Source organism: Rhinoderma darwinii, chromosome 3 (assembly GCF_050947455.1).
Source record: "Rhinoderma darwinii isolate aRhiDar2 chromosome 3, aRhiDar2.hap1, whole genome shotgun sequence".
NCBI classification, from domain to species: Eukaryota; Metazoa; Chordata; class Amphibia; order Anura; family Rhinodermatidae; genus Rhinoderma; species Rhinoderma darwinii.
In genome coordinates this window covers 169,697,727-169,719,116 of record NC_134689.1, presented here as the reverse complement: position 1 = coordinate 169,719,116, position 21,390 = coordinate 169,697,727, and the positions used below count along the sequence as shown (strand labels likewise).

General features: G+C 40.5%; 1 protein-coding gene across 1 annotated transcript in view; it reads right to left on the bottom strand.

Annotated features, from left to right (window-relative positions):
* SLC38A1 (solute carrier family 38 member 1) overlaps positions 1 to 21,390 on the bottom strand; it is a 114,257-nt gene that overhangs the window by 33,722 nt on the left and 59,145 nt on the right. The window contains exons 5-10 of the mRNA XM_075857025.1: positions 16,810 to 16,883; positions 12,839 to 12,931; positions 11,534 to 11,612; positions 3,664 to 3,746; positions 2,953 to 3,011; positions 2,708 to 2,830 (exon numbers count right to left, since the gene is read on the bottom strand). Of these exons, the coding sequence (XP_075713140.1) occupies positions 2,708 to 2,830; positions 2,953 to 3,011; positions 3,664 to 3,746; positions 11,534 to 11,612; positions 12,839 to 12,931; positions 16,810 to 16,883 (511 nt within the window). The remainder of the gene's footprint in view (positions 1 to 2,707; positions 2,831 to 2,952; positions 3,012 to 3,663; positions 3,747 to 11,533; positions 11,613 to 12,838; positions 12,932 to 16,809; positions 16,884 to 21,390) is intronic.

The window sequence follows — 21,390 nt, the reverse complement described above, 5'->3', positions numbered from 1 at the left end:
AGGGCGCTGTGTGTGGCATTATCTACAGGGGGGCTGTGTGTGGCACTATCTACACGGGGCGCTGTGTGGCGCTATCTACAAGGGGGAGCTTTGTGAGGCGTTATCTACAAGAGGGGGACTATGTGGCACTATCTACAAGAGGGGGGCTGTGTGGCGTTATCTACAAGAGGGGGGCTGTGTGTGGCATTTACTACAAGAGGGGGGCTGTGTGTTCCGTTATCTACAAGAGGGGCTGTGTGTGGCGTTATCTAAATAAGGGGGCTGTGTGGCGTTATCTACAAGGGGGCTGTGTGGGACTATATACAAGAAGGGGCTGTATGGCGTTATCTACAAGGGGGCTGGGTGTGGCGTTATCTACAAGAGGGGGCTGTGTGGCGTTATCTACAAAAGGGGGGCTGTGTGTGGCGTCTTTAATTTATTTTCTTTTAATTTATTCTTATGTTAACTACCTTATATAACTATATTGCTTGTAAAATGTACAAATGGTTTTATGCTCAAGTTACATAAAAAAAAATGTGAAAAAAAAATTACATCTCATTGATTGGTAAAGAAAGCAAACATGGTGAGGTGGAAGCCTGCTCCATATGCCACAGACGTCTGATGTATATTACAGCTGACGTGAAGATAACACCGATGAGGAGATAAAACCGATCTCGGTCATATAACTGCCTAGATTCCGCGGTCAATAGCAACTACAACATCTAAGCCGTTAGACAGAGGGGGGCCCTCTGACACCCTATTGGCCCCCCTGTGATGAGATCGCCCCTAGGCCTGTCATCTTGATTAGGGGGACACTAAAACCTCAATACATGGCAATACATAACTATTGTAGGGTATATTGCAAGCGATCTAACGATCACATGTTCAAGACCCCTAGTGGACGAAAAAAAAATATTTCATAATTAGTTAAATAAAGTTTTTAGGAATGTAGAAAAAAAATAACAGTAAAAAAAACAACCTTTTCCCATATGTCATATGTACCCCGCAAAAAACGACAACCCACACCGCAAAAAACAAGCTTTCATATAGCTCTATCACTCGAAATATAAAAAAGTTATGGGTCCTGTGAAAAGGCGGCACTGTGGCATAAAAGCCCTTAATGACTGCCATGAAAAGGCTTATGGGTGGTCATTAAGTGATTGAGTACAAAGAATTATATTCTTTAATTTGTACTTCGACCATGTTCACATATTCAAGATTGTGTCAGTATTAAGGCGTGGATCCTGCGGGGATGGAATCTGCGATGGAGGCTTCTAATGGAGCTTCCAACGCAAATGTGAACAGATCCTTAGGCTGTGTTCACATCTGAGTTAGGGCATGACCACACGTGGCGGATTTCCTCCGCAACTGTCCGCATCAATGCCGCACAGAATCTGCGTTGCAGATTCTGCTGCGGATCTGCACAAAATGTGCAGTAAATTGATGCGGACTAGCTGCTGCGGACTGCGGGAAAAGTGCTTCCCTTCTCCCTATCAGTGCAGGATAGAGAGAAGGGACAGCACTTTCCCTAGTGAAAGTAAACGAATTTCATACTTACCGGCCGTTGTCTTGGTGACGCGTCCCTCTTTCGGCATCCAGCCCGACCTCCCTGGATGACGCGGCAGTCCATGTGACCGCTGCAGCCTGTGCTTGGCCTGTGATTGGCTGCAGCCCTCACTTGGACTGAAACGTCATCCTGGGAAGCCGGACTGGAGACAGAAGCAGGGAGTTCTCGGTAAGTATGAACTTATATTTTTTTACAGGTTGCTGTATATTGTGATCGGTAGTCACTGTCCCGGGTGCAGAAACAGTTACTGCCGATCGCTTAACTCTTTCAGCACCCTGGACAGTGACTATTTACAGACGTCTCCTAGCAACGCTCCCGTCATTACGGGAGCCCCATTGACTTCCTCAGTCTGGCTGTAGACCTAGAAATACATAGATCCAGCCAGAATGAAGAAATGTCATGGCAAAAAAGCAAGACGCATCCGCAGCACACATAACATGTGCATGACAGCTGCGGACTTCATTGCGGAACTTAGAATCTCCATTGAAGTCAATGGAGAAATTCCGCCATGAGTCCGCCACTGCTCCGCAACAGACAGAGCATGCTGCGGACACCAAATTCCGCTCCGCAGCCTATGCTCCGCAGCGGAATGTTACGCATCGTCTAAACGAACACTTCTAAATAGAAGTGGAAGTCAATGCAGAAACGGCTCCGCTGCGGATTAACGCTGCGGAGTGTCCGCAGCGGAATTTAAGTGAAATTCCGCAACGTGTGAACCCAGCCTTATTACTTTCTGTTGTTCTGCTCAGTCATAGTATCAGAATGACGCAAAATATAGAGAAACCAGATCCTTCGCATGATGGACAGCAACAGTTTCCCGGTGGAAGCCCATTGAGTTTAATAGGTCCCATCAGATTTGTTTTATGTTGTCCGTTGATTTACTGGACAGAATAGCGATCTATGCTGCGCTATTATGTCTTTCAAAAACGACTGACGTTTGAACAGTATTCTCAAACATGATGTAAATGGGGCTCTAAGCCCTAAAGAAGTGAGCTAAATGTTAATGTAAATTCCACTAATATTACTTTATTTTCTAATCAGAGGAGTCTTCTGTATTTAGTCTTGTGAAATTTCACTCTACATTGCAATTCTATGGTAAAAAAAAAAGACTTGTATTATCTGGAAGCTGAATAAAGGAATTTTAAAGTATTAAGATATTACCTTAGAATTAAATGTGAAATACTTTGGTGTACACTGTCCCTCTACTGTTGCATTGTGAAGACTGTTTAAGGTTCCATTCACATTTTCATATGGACATGGAATTTTAAATTTGTTGTAGATCACCTGGAATATTAGAAAGCAGAACAATCTTAAAAATATAAAAGAGTTATAATAAAGTAATTGTATAATAAAACACGAGCTTGAATTGTAAAGCGACTGTCCTAATAAGACATTTTTTAACTTACCACCACAAGGAAAAAAAACATGCAGGTCAGGGAGAATCCACTGGTGTAGCCAAGGTAGCCTGTGTGAATGAAATACAATGTTTAGGTCTAAGCTGCCATGAAACTATTATAGTTATATGATGATTAGCTTTGTATGAATATATTGCTGATCTACATGGATGTCTCAATTTACTAGTGAATACTACTGTGCACCAGCAGGTGGCAGTCAGATAAATGTTTTGAATTTTCCTATACTGTCCAATGTAGTAGTGTATTTATGCTCTGTAATGAAAAGTTTACAAATCCATAGAGCAAGAACCCCAAGCATTTTATCATCTCTTGAAAAAATATCCCATATCATCACAAATATCTTTATGCATAAGAAATAAAAAAAAATGTTAAAAATTACTAATTTGCTGGCAGATTAAAAGGCCTTTTACACGCCAATAACCGGGCGAACAAGGGCAGCGATCAGCCGACAAACAAGCAAACTTGTTTGTCAGCTGATTGGATCCTTTAGAAAAATGGTCGTTTGTGGGCAGCACATCTCCTTGTCTAAATAGGGGATGTGATGCCAACAAGATTCACATACATTCCGACCATTGCTCGGTTTGAATGGATCAAAGGAGCACCAGTCGACATGCTGTATTGTCGATCGGCGCTCGTCTACCAGGCAGAATATCTGCTCGTGTAAAAAGGCCTTTAGTTTGTAATCAACAGATTGTGTCTTACCTAAATTCTTGAGAAGACACAATGGAAGTATAATTCCAATAGTAACAACACCAAGAAGAAATCGTCCATCCAGATACCATGGCCTGTAAAGCAAAGTGGAATAAATGGTGACTGATATTGAAATTAAATTAAGTAATTTGGTTTACATTTAAAGGAAATCTCCAGTAAAAGCAATTGTAATAATTCATTTCTCTAATAAATATTTTCACATGCAGCACCTGAACATGTTTCAGTGTAGAACATTGTAGTAATGCATTATTCTGTAGAAGGGCCACTGATTACCCAAGATGGGAGAACGCAGGTTGCCAGCTCTGGATTGGGGGTCATCAGGACTATTATGTGACTACTTTTTCATGGTATGTTTTGGTAAGGGGAGGTGGATGGTACCGGCAAAATAGACATCAGTGTATATTTATGGTCCCCCAACAGGAGAAAGAAGTATTGAATAGTTTGGGTTTCAACCTGCCCAAAACTTTGTGTTACAATGGAAATACAGCGCTCGAGATGGACGAATGACAAATTTATGAAGATACCTGTAATGCTGTTTATCTTCAGCTGAAATCAATAGAATTGGGAAGGAAGAAGACAAACTGTGTGATTTCTAAATACCTTTGGAACAGATGTTTGAGGGTGTCATGCACTGGCAGCCACATTGACCTGAATCTGGCCACGCACACACAGAAACACAGAAGACACCCTATTAGCCCAGACGCACCCATAAACATGCACACTCAGATCTGGTGCCGCTTAACGGAGGGAAAACAAGGTTACAATCAAGGCTGATCAGTACTTGTTTCCTAATGGGGAATTATTGGGCACTCTTCATAGACATGCAATTTATGGGATCAACTGACAAATATCTCCTGTTTGTGGCCAACTTCAGGATATGTAAATCATGTGTATCTATGATAACATTTGTTCCTCATATGCTGTGAATGGAAGGAGCAGATAGACTGTTTCAACATTAACATTTTCCGACAACCTCAGAGGTCTCTCTACTTACAGAATACACTGCAATCTGTGAAGGCACCAGAACCCTGGCTGAACTGCTATGGATTTGGTTGCTGCATATGATAGTGTATGAGGGCTGTACAGTTTTTATTTCTACATTTCTAAACAATTACCTGTTGGCATTTTATATAATGAAATAGTAATACTGAAAATTGTATCTATTTATATCTAGTGTGAGTAAGTTAAATGAAGCATGACAAGATATATATATAGTTTTTCTACTTCATCGTGCTGACATTACAATAAAGGATTAATACTTTAAATACATACGGTATATTCTTCATAGCACATTGTGCCAGTGCTGCTAGTTGAACAGTTTAACCCCTTCCCTCTTTGGCCACTTTTGACCTTCCTGACAGAGCCTCATTTTTCAAATCTGACATGTTTCACTTTATGTGGTAATAACTCCGGAATGCTTTTACCTATCCAAGCGATTCTGAGATTGTTTTCTCGTGACACATTGGACTTTATGTTACTGGCAAAATTTGCCCGATACATTCAGTATTTAATTGTGAAAAACACCAAAATTTAGCGAAAAATTGCAAAAATTAGCATTTTTCTCAATTTAAATGTATCTGCTTGTAAGACAGGCAGTTATACCACACAAAAATGTTGCTAACTAACATCCCCCATATGTCTACTTTAAATTGGCATCGTATTTTGATCATCATTTTATTTTTCTAGAACGTTACAAGGCTTAGAACTTTAGCAGCAATTTCTCACATTTTCAAGAAAATGTCAAAATGCTATTTTTACAGGGGCCAGTTCAGTTGTGAAGTGGCTTTGAGGTCCTTAGATATTAGAAACCCCCAATAAGTCACCCCATTTTAAAAACTGCACCCCTCAAAGTATTCAAAACAGCATTTAGAAAGTTTTTTAACCCTTTAGACAATGCGCAGGAATTAAGGCAAAGTAGAGGTGAAATTTACAAAGTTCATTATTTTTTTCCAGAAATTCATTTTGAATCCATTTTTTTTGTACCACAGAATGTTTTACCCAAGAAATGCAACTCCATATTTATTGCCCAGATTCTGCAGTTTTAGGAAATATCCCACATATGGCCCTAGTGTGCTACTGGACTGAAGCACCGGCCTCAGAAGCAAAAGGAGCACCTGGTGGATTTTGGGCCTCCTTTTTATTAGAATATATTTTAGGCACCATGTCCGCTTTGAACAGGTCTAGTGGAACTAAAACAGTGGAAAGCACCCAAAAGTGACCCCATTTGGGAAACTACACCCCTCGAGGAATTTATCTAGGGGTGTAGCAAGCATTTTGACCGGCCAGTTTTTTTGCAAAAATTTTTGGAACTAGGCCATGAAAATGAAAATCTACATTTTTTCAAATAAAATGTAGGTTTAGCTAATTTTTTTTCATTTCCAAAAGAACTAAAGTAGAAAAAGCACCACAACATTTGTAGAGCAATTTCCCCCGAGTAAAACAATACCCCACATGTTGTAATAAACGGTTATTTGGACACACGGCAGGGCTTAGAATGGAAAGTGCGCCATTTGGCTTTTGGAGCTCAAATTTAGCAGGAATGGTTTGCGGAGGCCATGTCGCATTTGCAAAGCCCCTGAGGTGACAAAACAGTGGAAACCCCCAACAAGTGACCCCATTTTGGAAACTATACCCCTCGAGGAATTTATCTAGGGGTGTAGCAAGCATTTTGACCGGCCAGTTTTTTTACAAAAATTTTTGGAACTAGGTCATGAAAATGAAAATCTAAATTTTTTCAAATAAAATGTAGGTTTAGCTAATTTTTTTTCATTTCCAAGAGAACTAAAGTAGAAAAAGCACAACAACATTTGTAGAGCAATTTCTCCCGAGTAAAACAATACCCCACATGTGGTAATAAACGGTTTTTTGGACACACGGCAGGGCTTAAAAGGGAAAGAGCACCATTTGGCTCTTGGAGCTCAAATTTAGCAGGAATGGTTTGCGGAGGCCATGTCACATTTGCAAAGCCCCTGAGGGGACAAAACAGTGGAAACCCCCAACAAGTGACCCCATTTTGGAAACTATACCCCTTGAGGAAATTATCTAGGGGTATAGTGAGCATTTTGACCCCACAGGTTTTTTGCAGAAATTATTGCAAATAGGCTGTGAAAATGAAAATCTAAATTTTTTCAAATAAAATGTAGGTATAGCTAATTTTTTTTCATTTCCACAAGGAGTAAAGGAGAAAAAGCAGCACAACATTTGTAAAGAAATTTCTCCCGAGTAAAACAATACCCCACATGTGGTAATAAATGGCTGTTTGGACACACAGCGAGGCTGAGAAGGGAAAGAGCGCCATTTGGCTTTTGGAACTCAAATTTAGCAGGAATGGTTTGCGGAGGCCATGTCGCATTTGCAAAGCTCCTGAGGGGACAAAACAGTGGAAACCCCCAACAAGTGACCCCATTTTGGAAACTACACCCCATGAGGAAATTATCTAGGGGTGTAGCAAGCATTTTGACCGGCCAGTTTTTTTACAGAACTTATTGTAAGTAGGCCGTAAAAATGAAAATCTACATTTTTTCAAAAAAAATGTAGGTTTAGGTATTTTTTTTTCATTTCCACAAGGACTGAAGGAGAAAAAGCACCGCAACATTTGTAAAGCAACTTCTCCCGAGTAAAACAATACCCCACATGTGGTCACAAACATCTGTTTGGACACACAGTAGGGCTCAGAATGGAAGGAGCACCATTTGGATTTTGGAATGGTTTCTGGGTGTCATGTCATATTTGCTGAGCCCCTGTAGCACTAGTACAGTGGAAACACCCCAAAAGTGACTCCATTTGGGAAACTGCACCCCCTGAGGAATCATCTAGGGGTATAGTGAAAATTTTGATCCCAAAGGTTTTTTGCTGAATTAATTAGAATTAAGCCATGAAAATGAAAAATAATTTTTTTTTCCAACAAGATGTAGTTTTAGATACACATTTTTCATTTTTGCAAGGAATAGAGAAGAAAAAGCACCCCAACATTTGTAAAGTAATTTCTCCCGAGTACAGTAACACCCCATATGTGGTTATAATCGACTGTTTACGTATATGGGAGCATTCAGAAGAAAAGGAGCGGTATTTATCTTTTGGAGCGTAGATTTTGCTGGAATGGTTTGCGGACGCCATGTTGCATTTGCAAAACCACTGATGTACCAAACAAAAGTGACCCCGTTTTAGAAACTACACCCCTAAAGGCATTTATCAAGGGATGTAGTGAGAATTTAGACTCCACAGGTGTTTTTCAGAAATGAATACGCAGTGGATTGTGCAAAGTGAAAATTGCAATTTCTCCACTGATCTGCCCATTCACCGCACAAGATGTTGTGCCCCTAGAGAATCTTACCCCATAAATTGTTAAGCGGGTTCTCCCGGGTATGGTAATGCCTTACTTGTGGCCATAAATTGCTGTTTGGGCACACTGTAGGGCTAAGAAGGGAAAGACCGCCATTTTGAGCATGGATTTTGCTTGGTAATAGTTCTGTTTGGGGTTTTGCTGGTATTTCCGTTTATAATGTGGGAGCATGTGTAATCTGTGCGGAGTACATCAGGGTATATGTAATCTGTGCGGAGAACATCAGGGCATAATAAGAGGGTATAATAATGGGGTAAATAATACAATTATCCATAGATATGTGTTACGCTGTGAAGCGATCCGTTATGCGCAGACCGGTGTCACACTGATAAACGGTTTTCTTTCTTATCCCACTTTTATAACACTCTGCACCTTTTGGGGACTTTTTCTCCTTTGTAGTTTGGGAAATATTACTGGGAAATATTGCGCTGGTATAATACGGGCACTCTCGCTTCCAGCGGTTGTGCTATGTCCCTTCCCTTTCCTAGTTCCTAAATACTAGGGCCCTGAAACTGAAGGAATGTTCCCCTCCGGCCTGCGCATTGAGATGTTTTTTCATCACTGCATTACTAGTGCCGTAACTTTTTTATTTTTCAGTTGATTGAGCGGTATGCGGGCTTGTTTTTTGCGAGACGGGCTGTAGATTTTATTGGTACCATTTTAGAACACATACGACTTTTTGATCACTTTTTATTTCATTTTTTGGTAAAGGAAATTACCAAAAACAAGCAATTCTGGAATAGTTTTTTATTGTTTTTTTTATCGGCATCCACAGTGTGCCCTAAATTACATGTTAGCTTTATTCTGCGGGTCGATGCGATTACGGCGATACCAAATTTATATAGTTTTTTTTATGTATTGCGGCTTTTGCACAATAAAATCACTTTTTTTATAAAATCATTTGTTTTCTGTGTCGCCATGTTCTAAGACCCATAACTTTTTTATTTTTGCGTGCACGAAACGGTGTCAGGGATTATTTTTTGCGGGACGGATTGTCGTTTTTTATTAGTACTATTTTGGAGTAAATGGGACTTTTTGATCACTTTTTATAGCATTTTTTGGAAGGAGATGTGACCTAAAAACAAAGATTCTGGCGCTGTTTTTCATGTTTTTTTTTTACCGCGTTCACCGTGCGGGATAAATTACATAATAGTTTTGTAGTTTGGGTCGTTACGGACGCGGCGATACCAATTATGTATAGTTTTTTTTTATTTTTACGGTTTTTCCCATAATAAAAGACTTACTATGGGAAAAAAGTCAGTTTAGCTTTATTTTTATTTGAAACTTGTGTGTTTTTATTGTTTTACCACATTTTTATTAACTTTTTTTTACTTTTTTTACTTGTCCCACTAGGGGACATGAGGGCCTGATGCCCCGATCGCTACTCTAATATACTGCACTACATATGTAGTGCAGTGTATTAGCGCTGTCAGTTATTCACTGACAGCAAGCCTATGAGGACACGCCGCAGGCGGGTCCTCATCGGCTCCCGTACAAGGCAGACTCGGACGCCATTTTCTGGCGTCCGATTGCCACAGCAACCCAGCGATTGCATCACTGGGTTGCCGATCGGGTGAAGTAAAAACGCCCCGATGTACGCACATAATACACGCCCAGTTGGACTTTTACTGTAAACACGCCCAGTTGTACTTTTGCAAGCCTCATTTGCATAAATACAAAAATGGTCAAAACGTTACTGTAATCTACATTGCAGCGCCTATCTGCTGCAATAGCAGATAGGGGTTGCAAAATCTGGTGACAGAGCCTCTTTAAGAAGTCAGCTGGTGTATCAGGCACAAAAGTTTAAAACTAAAAAGCTAAAACTACAGAACAAAGTTTCTACATAAGATTTTCTTTAGTTTAGTCTGGCAACATACAATCTTAAAGGCTATGGAAACCTTTACTATCATTTTTTTGTGTGCAAATGTAGATATTTTGCATCACTTTTGAAATGCAGTTTCTATGCATCCACTTTGCACAGAAGCTGCCTCTCGGCGCTTTAACCAAAATCTGTCAGTCCAGTTGACTAACGGCTGAGCTCTGAGCAGCTTGTCTGTGCATCTGACACACAAAATCACCCTACTTATGATCAAATCTAAGTTCATCAACTTAGATTTGATCATTAGAAGGGTGATAAGTATTGGAGCGTATTGTGAAAGCGATCTTAATATTGCATGTTCAAGTCCCCTAGTCAGACTAAAATAAAAAAATATTGGTTGTGTAAAATTTGTAATAGTGTTGAAAACAAAGTTATTAAAAATGTAAAAAGTAAAAAAATATCTTTTCCCACATTCCCCCTAAAGTAATTTAATTGGTGATACAAATTAAACATAATTGGTATCACCACGTCCATATAAGGCTTTATTCAGACGAACGTGAATTACGTCCGTGCAACGCGCGTGATTTGCACGCGCGTTGCACGGACCTATATTAGTCTATGGGGCCGTGCAGACATGTCCGTGATTTTTACTCAGCGTGAGTCCGCTGAAAAAAAGTCACGACATGTCCGTTCTTTGGGCGTTTTTCGCGCATCACGCACCCATTGAAGTCAATGGGTGCGTGAAAACCACGCATGTCGCACGGAAGCACTTCTGTGGGACAAGCGTGATTCACGCAACAGCTGTCAAAAGGATGAATGAAAACAGAAAAGCACCACGTGCTTTTCTGTTTACAAACATTCAAATGGAGTGTCATAATGATGGCGGATGCGCGAAAACCACGCAGCCGCGCATCATATGCTGCTGCCCCACGGAGCTGTTAAGTGGCTTTTGCGCACGCAAAACGCCGCGTTTTTGCGTGCGCAAAAACGCCACGCTCGTGTGAATGAGGCCTAAGTCTGAACTTTTACAATATAACATTATTTATCCCACACGGTGAAAGACGTCAGAAAAATGTGACAAAGATAAAAAACCAGCATTGCTGTTTTTTGGTCACCCCCCCAAAAATAGAATAAAAAGTGGTCAAAAAGTCACATGTAACCCAAAGTTTTGTTAATAAAAATAACAGCTCACCCCACAAAAATCAAGCCTCACACAGCTCCACAAAAGAAAAAGTTGTGGGTCTCAGAATATGACAATACAGAACTTGTTTTTACAAATAGTTTTATTTTGTAAAAGTCATAAAACATTAAAAAAAAACAATATTAATTTGGTATTGTCGTAAATTGTATTGATCCGCATAATAAATTTAACATGTAATTTTTACTGCACAGTAAATACCGTAAAAACAAAACCCCCCAAAAAAATGAAGGAATTGCTGTTTTTTTGTTTTCATTCTATCCCACAAAATAATTTTTCAAAGGTCCCAGTACATTATTTGTTACAATAAGTGATAACATTTAAAACTGCAAGTCTTTTCCCTCATACGGCTATGTCGCCGAAAAAAAGAAAAATGGCTGCGGAGGGAAGTAGTTAAAAACACACAACGTTTATGGACATACTCATACCACCAAGAACATCAAATTAAATCTCTTATTGCTAAAGTTCAGAGACCATCCATAAAACCCAATTGTCCACTTACGATGCATCTTCCATTCCAAGCAGGAATTTAATAACATTTGGTAATTCATTTTTTACTATGAACAGATAACTCAGCATTGCTGTAAAAAAGGGAGACAAAAAATACAGAAGAATTTAATTACAATCTGGTATTTCAACCATTTTAAATCCTAATTCACTAAATTGGGTGGGAACTCTGGGGTGGCAGAGTTGCCAATCCAGGTTCCTATTTTTTGTTTTCTTGTATTACCATAGTACCCCTTGCCTGTGGTGCAGTGAAGAAGCATTCTATCGCTCAGTGGTGCTACAGTGGTGCCAGTAGCTTCTTGCATGTTTTCCTTTCCCCTCTAAGGGTATGTTCACAAGCTGAGTCAAAAACGGCCGAAAATAGGCCGTGTGAACATACCCTAAGGGTATGTTCACATGCACTGTTTTCAGACGTAATTCGGGCGTTTTACGCCTCGAATTGCGCCTGAAAAAACGGCTCCATTACGCCTACAAACATCTGCCCATTGCTTTCTATGGGTTTTATGGTGTTCTGTTCTCACGAGGTGTAACGTAATTTTACGCGTGGCTGTGAAAGGACAGCGCGTAAAAAGACGCCCGCGTCAAAGAAGTGCATGTCACTTCTTGGGACGTTTTTGGAGCCGTTTTTCATTGACTCCATTGAAAAACAGCTCCAATAAGATCCGTAAAATACGCCGCGAAAAACGCGAGTTGTTAAAAAAGTTTGAAAATCAGGAGCTGTGTTCAGGCGAAAACTGCTCCGTAATTTCAGACGTATTTTGCTACTGCGTGTGAACATAACCTAATAGTGGAGTTTTTCCACAATCACCTGAGGCTTGTTTTTACAAGGGCAAGGAGACCCAATGATAATATTACTAAGAAACCCAATGGTGTTCCACTGTTCTAATGCCAATCAGCTTTGACTGTATTTAGGCGGACCCCATGCTGGTTGCTCTCCTTCTTGTACACAAACTACTCCATCTTTTATATGGCCAAATAACTTCTGTGACGTCTAATTTACAATATCAGGTACATTCTCCCATGTATGGAAAGTAAAAATACTGAATTAAAAATGGTAATATATGCAATCATTATTTAATCATTAGATAAATCAAATAGTCAATTATTCTACAGGAAAAGAAAGACACATGGGCCTTGTTCACACATAGTTCTGCACCACTATTGCTCCAAAAAATATGTCTCATGCATCTGCAGGGGCATTTTTTTTAATGAAAGAAACCGTTTTCTTAGAACTATTCTATGTGTAAATGTATGTAAAAGAGTCAAGCATTTTTTTACATTCAGCTATGAAGGAACTTACCTCCTGTGTTTTGAAGTGTTGTTGATCCAAAGACTAACAATCTTCCCGGAGTACCAAATACTTGCTCCCCCAACTTCTCATACACCATACAGCCTAGATACGTGAATAATTGTGGTTTAGTACTGCTAGACACAATCAGGATTTAGAGGTTTTTAAGACTTTTAATTTGTTAGATGTTGTTTGATGTAATAATAAAAGGAAGCAGTCATTTAAAATTATTTTTGGCTTTTTCTTAAATCACCAGGATATGTTTTTGATCCATATACACTACCGTTCAAAAGTTTAGGGTCACTTAGAAATTTCCTTATTTTTGCAAGAAAAGCACAGCTTTTTTCAACGAAGATAACATAAAATTAATTAGAAATACACTCTATACATTGTTAACGTACTAAATGACTATTCTAGCTGCAAATGTCTGGTTTTTAATGCAATATCTACATAGGTGTATAGAGGTCCATTTCCAGCAACCATCACTCCAGTGTTCTAATGGTACATTGTGTTTGCTAACTGTGTTAGAAGGCTAATGGATGATAAGAAAACACTTGAAAACCCTTGTGAAATTATGTTAGCAACACTGTAAACAGTTTTGCTGTTTAGAGGAGCTATAAAACTGACCTTCCTTTTAGCTAGTTGGGAATCTGGAGCATTCAATTTGTGGGTTCGATTAAACTCTCAAAATGGCTAGAAAAAGAGAGCTTTCATGTGAAACTCGACAGTCTATTCTTGTTCTTAGAAATGAAGGCTATTCCATGCGAGAAATTGCCAAGAAACTGAAGATTTCCTACAACGGTGTGTACTACTCCCTTCAGAGGACAGCACACACAGGCTCTAACCAGAGTAGAAAGAGAAGTGCGAGGCCCAGCTGCACAACTGAGCAACAAGACAAGTACATTAGAGTCTCTAGTTTGAGAAAGAGACGCCTCACAGGTCCTCAACTGGTAGCTTCATTAAATAGTACCCAGTACGCCAGTGTCAACGTCTACAGTGAAGAGGCGACTCCGGGATGCTAGCCTTCAGGGCAGAGTTGCAAAGAAAAAGCCATATCTGAGACTGGCTAATAAGAGGAAAAGATTAATATGGGCAAAAGCACACAGACATTGGACAGAGGAAGATTGGAAAAAAGTGTTATGGACAGACGAATCGAAGTTTGAGGTGTTTGGATCACACAGAAGAACATTTGTGAGACACAGAACAACTGAAAAGATGCTGGAAGAGTTCCTGACGCCATCTGTCAAGCATGGTGGAGGTAATGTGATGTCTGGGGTTGCTTTGGTGCTGGTAAACTGGGAGATTTGTACAAGGTGAAAGGGATTTTGAATAAGGAAGGCTATCACTCCATTTTGCAACGCCATGCCATACCCTGTGGACAGCGCTTGATTGGAGCCAATTTCATCCTACAACAGGACAATGAACTAAAGCACACCTCCAAATTATGCAAGAACTATTTAGGGAAGAAGCAGGTAACTGGTATTCTATCTGTAATGGAGTGGCCAGCGCAGTCACCAGATCTCAACCCCATAGAGCTGTTGTGGGAGCAGCTTGACCGTATGGTACGCAAGAAGTGCCCATCAAGCCAATCCAACTTGTGGGAGGGGCTTCTGAAAGCATGGGGTGCAATTTCTCCCAATTACCTCAGCAAATTAACAGCTAGAATGCCAAAGGTCTGCAATGCTGTAATTGCTGCAAATGGAGCATTCTTTGACGAAAGCAAAGTTTGAAGGAGAAAATGATTATTTCAAATAAAAATCATTATTTCTAACCTTGTCAATGTCTTGACTATATTTTCTAGTCATTTTGCAACTCATTTGATAAATATAAGTGTGAGTTTTCATGGAAAATACAAAATTGTCTGGGTGACCCCAAACTTTTGAACGGTAGTATATATATATATGTGTGTATAAACCGTGTTCCAAATTATTATGCACATTGGATTTAAGTGTCATAAACATTTAATTATTTGTTTTTCAATTAAACTCATGGATGGTATTGTGTCTTAGGCTGGGTTCGCACGACCTATTTTCAGGCGTAAATGAGGCGTAATATGCCTCGATTTATGCCTGAAAATACGGCTACAATACGTCGGCAAACATCTGCCCATTCATTTGAATGGGTTTCCGACGTACTGTGCTGACGACCTGTCATTTACGCGTCGTCGTTTGAAAGCTGTCAAACGACGATGCGTAAAATGACTGCCTCATCAAAGAAGTGCAGGACACTTCTTTGGACGTAATTTGAGCCGTTTTTCATTGAATTCAATGAAGAACAGCTCAAATTTACAGCCGCCAAAGACGCCTCGCATAATGCGAGGAGGAGCAATTACGTCTGAAACTACGCAGCTGTTTTCTCCTGAAAACAGTCTGTAATTTCAGACGTAAAAGGCAGCTAGCGTGTGCACATACCCTTAGGGCTCTTTGGATCATTGAAATCAATCTCAGACACCTGTGATAATTAGTTTGCCAGGTGTGCCCAATCAAAGGAAAACTACTTAAGAAGGACGTTCCACATTATTAAGCAGGCTACAGGTTTCAAGCAATATGGGAAAGAAAAAGGATCTCTCTGCTGCCGAAAAGCGTGAAATAGTGCAATACCTTGGACAAGGTATGAAAACATTGGATATTTTAAGAAAACTTAAGCGTGATCATCGTACTGTGAATGGATTTGTGGCTGATTCTGAGAACAGACTGGTTCGTTCAGATAAAGGCATAACGAGGAAGGTTTCTGCCAGACAAATTAATAGGATTAGGAGAGCAGCTGCTAAAATGCCATTGCAAAGCAGCAAACAGGTATTTGAAGCCGCTGGTGCCTCTGGAGTCCCGTGAACCTCAAGGTGTAGGATCCTCCAGAGGTTTGCAAGTGTGCATAAAGCTATTATTCGGCCACCCCTAAACAATGCTCACAAGCAGAAATGGTTGCAGTGGGCTCAGAAATACATGAAGACTAATTTTCAAACCGTGTTGTTTACTGATGAGTGCCGTGCAACCCTGGATGATCCAGATGGATGGAGTAGTGGATGGTTGGTAAATAGCCACCATGTCCCAACAAGGCTGCGACGTCAGCAAGGAGGTGGTGGAGTCATGTTTTGGGCTGGAATCATGGGTAAGAGAGCTGGTAGGCCTCTTTAGGGTCCTTGACGGTGTGAAAATGACCTCTGCAAAGTACGTAGAGTTAATGACTGACCACTTTCTTCCGTGGTACAAAAAGAAGAACCGTGCCTTCCGTAGCAAAATTATCTTCATGCATGACAATGCACCATCTCATGCTGCAAAGAATAACTCTGTGTCATTATCTGCTATGGGCATAAAAGGAGAGAAACTCATGGTGTGGCCCCCGTGTTCCCCTGACCTCAACCCTATTGAGAACCTTTGGAGCATCCTCAAGCAAAATATCTATGAGGGTGGGAGGCAGTTCACATCAAAACAGAAGATCTGGGAGGCTATTCTGACATCCTGCAAAGATATTCAAGCAGAAACTGTCCAAATACTCACAAATTCAATGGATGCAAGAATTGTGAAGGTGATATCAAAGAAGGGGTCCTATGTTAACATGTAGCTTGGCCTGTTAAGTTTTTTTTGATTGAAAGAGCTTTTGATTTCTGTAAATATGTCCTCCTGATGCTGCAAATTCAACAAATTACCATTTTAGTTCTCTTTACAACCTTTAAAATGTTTTGATCTCTGTTGTGCATAATAATTGGAAACAGTGCATTTTGAGTTTTTTACTTCTAAAAAAAAATCTGTTATCATTAGGAGATTTGTTCAATAAAATTTGCATTATACTCCAACGGTTGATGGCTTGAAGATTATACTGACTATCATTTGCATCGACTATTTAGGAAAATCAGCGAAAAATAACATTTGCATAATAATTTGGAATGCGGTGTATATAATTATGTAATGGTACAGCGTTTATTTTGCTCTTTTATCAGTGCAATTCTAATTTGTTACAAAAAGTAACAAAAGTAAATAAATCACCTGTTTTCTGGGAACATTTCAGTAGGAGGTTAATAGAGTAGATAGACAACAGAGTCACTGAAATTAAAAGCAACCTAGGAAGAAGGGCGAAAAAACACAGATGATATATTATAAAGTCAGAATTCATGGTTAGTATTAACAATAATCAAACACTACCTCTAAGGAGTGATACTAAGGTTTATGTAAAGTATGAATAAAAATATCAACAGCAGTCCTGCAACATTGTCACGACTTGCACTTTTTTTTTATTTACCAGCAGGGTCAAATTAAATTTCATGGAACAATTCATTTTAGACCTAAACTACATAGGCAACTGTGTCAATGTTTAAACACTGATGTAAAAAATGGCTACATACAGTACAAGGTTTTGCAACATTGTTGCAGCAAAGTATACACTAAGGCCTCATGCACATGACCATAAGTTACTGACCGCACATTACGGATCCGCAAATACGGATGCACATCCATACCCGTCCACAATTGCGAAAGAACCCATAGACATCTATGAGCGAGTCCGTGGCGCAATTAGGGACAAGAATAGGACATGTCTGTGGCCTATACAGTGGCGTAGCTATAGGGGTCGCAGTGGTCGCAATTGCGATCGGGCCCAGAAGCCAGGGGGGCCCGCAGCCCCCCGCACCACATCAATGAAAAGTTACTATAGTAACTGGGGCCTATGTAATAAACTACACGGGCCCCTGTTACTATAGTAACTGACAGTACTTACCCCTCCTCTTCCTGGAGCGCATCAGAGGTTCTGACGTCACAGCGCTGTGCGCAGTACATAACGTCACGATGCTATGCGCTGCGCACAGCATCCCGACACTTGATGGAGTGAGGACCTGGGGAGGTAAGTTTAATTTTAGTGTCTTGCTGATGGGTTGGGGTCAGACACCCGGGACCCCCGCCAATCAGCTGTTTTGAAGGGGTTGCAGCCGCTCGTACGAGCGCTACTTCCCCTTCATTCCGGTCACTTTCTCACACTGAATTGCCGATACGGACTTGTCAGCAATTCACAGTGTGAGCAACTAAGGGAAATGAAGGGGAAGCAGCACTTGTACGAGCGGCTGCAACCCCTTCAAAACAGCTGATTGGCGGGGGTCCCGGGTGTCTGACCCCAGCCCATCAGCTATTGATGGCTTATACTAAAGATAGGCCATCAATGTTTAGGGACTGGACAACCTTTAAAGCCTACCGTGTGTTAGGCTTAGATACAGGGCCCCAGCTTATACTGCATAAGAATACTGTCTGCTGCACCCTGTATCTAAGCCGACATTAGGCTTAGATACAGGGTCCAACAAACAGTATCACACATTCACATGGGCCCTGTTCACATCACCGCTGCCCTTCCGTTGATGGGTTCTGTTTGGTTAACCCCTCAACGTAAAGGCAAACGGAAACCTTAGCTTCCGTTTACATTACCATTGATCCCAATGGTGATGGAAACTTTGCTAATGGTTTCCGTTTGTCACCGTTGTGAACGGGTTCCGTAGTTTTGGCGGAATCAATAGTGCAGTCGACAATGCAAAACATTGGAACCCTGTCACAATGGTGACAAACGGAAATCTTTAGCAACATTTCTGGCACCATTGAGATCAATGGTGAGGGAAACTGAAGCTTAGGTTTCAGTTTGCCTTTCTGTTGAGAGGTTAACCCGATGGAACCCATCAACAGAAGGGCAGCGGTGATGTGTACAGGCCCTTACTAATGTTTTTTTTTGTGTTTTACAGGTTCGGCCGTTGGACTACGTCGGATTCGAGGACTACTTAGATGACGGCTTTTTTATTCTCAATAAAATGGTTAATGAGGGTTGTGTGGGGGTGTTTTATTTCAATAAATAAATTTTTTCTATGTCTTTGTATTTTTTTTTTTACTTTATCGCTGCCAACTTACTAATGGCCGCTGACAGATTGACAGCGTCTATTACTAAGGCGGAGTTTAGTGTTAGCTGGTGAAAAGGCTAACACTAACCCCCATTATTACCCTGGTACCCACCGCCACCAGGGGTGCCAGGAAGAGACGGGTACGATCCAGTACCCGACCATCTATAGTGATGGTCGGGCACTGGGGTGACCGCAGGCTTGTATTATTAGGCTGGGAAAGGCCAAAAACAGTGGCCCTTCCCACCCTGGTAATGCCAGCCTGCTGCTGCTGTGTTGTATCTGGCTGGTTATGAAAAATGGGGGGGACCCCACGACATTTTTTTTAATAAATAATGGGACAGCACGATGTGGGGTTCCCCCATTTTTATAACCAGCCAGATACAACATAGCAGCAGCAGCCTAGCATTACCAGGATGGGAAGGGTCACAGTTTTCGGCCTTACCCAGTCTAATAATACCAGACTGCGGCCGCCCCAGTGCCCCTCTGTCACTACAGATGTTCGGGTACTAGATCATACCCGGCTCTTCCTGGTGGCGCTGGGTACCAGGGTAATAATCGGGATTAGTGTTAACTTTTTCATGCCTAACATTAAGTCCCTCCCTTAGTAGCCAGCGACAATTACTAGGGCGGTAGTTATAAAGTTTAAACAAATACAAAGACATAGATAAAATATTTTATTGAAATAAAAATACCACACAACCCTCGTTATCCATTTTATTGAGAATAAAAAAAAAACGCAGTTATCAAATTAGTCTTCGAATCTGAAGTAGTCCAACAACCGAACTTGTAAAAAAACGAACACACAAAAATAATTCGTATCACGTCAAAAAGGAAAATAATTATTATTCTTACCTTTCCTGGGTCCAGCGCTGGAGCTGCAATGTCAGCGAGCTGGGCCCTATATCTAATCCAATCATGTGTGATACGATCTGCTGACCCACTGTATCTAATCCTATCATTTGTGATACAGTCTGTTCAGTCACTGTATCTAATCCTATCATGTGTGATACTGTCTGCTGGGCCCTATATCTAATCCTATCATGTGTGATACTGTCTGCTGGGCCCTATATCTAATCCTATCATGTGTGATACTGTTTGTTGAGCCACTCTATCTAATTCTATAATGTGTGCTACTGTCTGCTAAGCCAATGTATCTAATCTTATCCATAGCTTTAGGGTCGTAGTGCTATAGATATGCTGTCTCATATATATATATATATATATATATATATATATATATATATATATGCACATATTCATACACGCACATATTTTTTGGGGGGAGGCACATATGTATTGGGGCTATTCCCCCTGATGTTTTAAGTCCTTAGTGACGCCCCTGGCTGCTAGTGCTGCATTGTTGGAACACTTAGGAGACCCAGTGATGCAGCTGAAAGCTGCGGGCCATCGGCCCTGAGAAGTTTGGGGGGGGGGGGGCCCAAGAAGAACCTTTGCATCGGGCCCATGAGCCTTTAGTTACGCCCCTGGGCCTATAGAAATGAATGGGTCCGCAACTTCATCCGTAATTACCTGATCCGTAATTACGGATGAAAGCTATGATCATGTGCATGGGCATATTTGAAAGGGAAAGGGATAAAGCCAATTAACCCTTGACAGGCAGCTGGCACCTCCTACAGCAGATTAACTATTTACAAGTAGATGTATCCTCTAGCAGATTAACCCTTTACAAGAAGCTGCATCCTACTCTAGCAAATTAACCCTTTACAAGCAACAGCTCCCTTCTCTAGATGGGCTGCATAATACACAGGGAAATCTTATTATATGGCTGATAAAATAACTATTCTGTATGAAGTAAAGTTTAGGCTCCTGGACTAGAGTAGAGAATATTTTTTCGCTCAATTTGCGTTTTGCTAATTAATAACATATTACGATGCATTGGGAAACTAATTTAACAGGTTTGAAATTTGCTTTTAGCAAACTTATGAGACAAATAAGGGAATACATTCTCCTATTGTATTCTATGGAGCAGCAAAAAGACAAAACTGCAACACAGGCAAATTGATTCTCTCATTCCAAATCCTTGCCAGATTTGACCATAAGGGTTGACTTTGCCATTCAGATGCAGTATAGAATCAGCTACTCCCCCTCACAGTTGGTACATTCCAGAGAAGAGGAGAATCTCATGAGATTTGGACTTCACTTTGCTGGAATGAAAGTTAAAATGGTGTCCTGTAATTCTGAGGGGAATCCGCTGTTCTGCCCATAAATTACCCTATTTTAAAAACTGCACCCCTCAAAGTATTCAAAACAGCATTAAGAAAGTCTTTTAACCCTTTAGGTGTTGCACAGGAATTAAAGCAAAGTAGATGTGAAATTTACAAATTATTTTTTTTTCTGTACCACAGAAGGTTTTACAAAAAAAACGCAATTCAATATTTATTGCCCAGATTCTGCAGTTTTTAGAAATATCCCACATGTGGCCCTAGTGTGCTAATGAACTGAAGCACAGGCCTCAGAAGCAAAGGAGTACCTAGAGGATTTTGCGGTCTCCTTTTCTTTAGAATATATTATAGGCTGCATGTCAGGTGTGAAGAGGTCTTGTGATGCCAAAACTGAATTTATTTAGGCCTATAGTTAACATTTTGACCCCACAGGTTTTTTGTGAAATTTATTGGAATTAGTCTGTAAAAATGAAAATGGACTTTTTTTCTAAAAACACATAGACGTTTTTAATTTT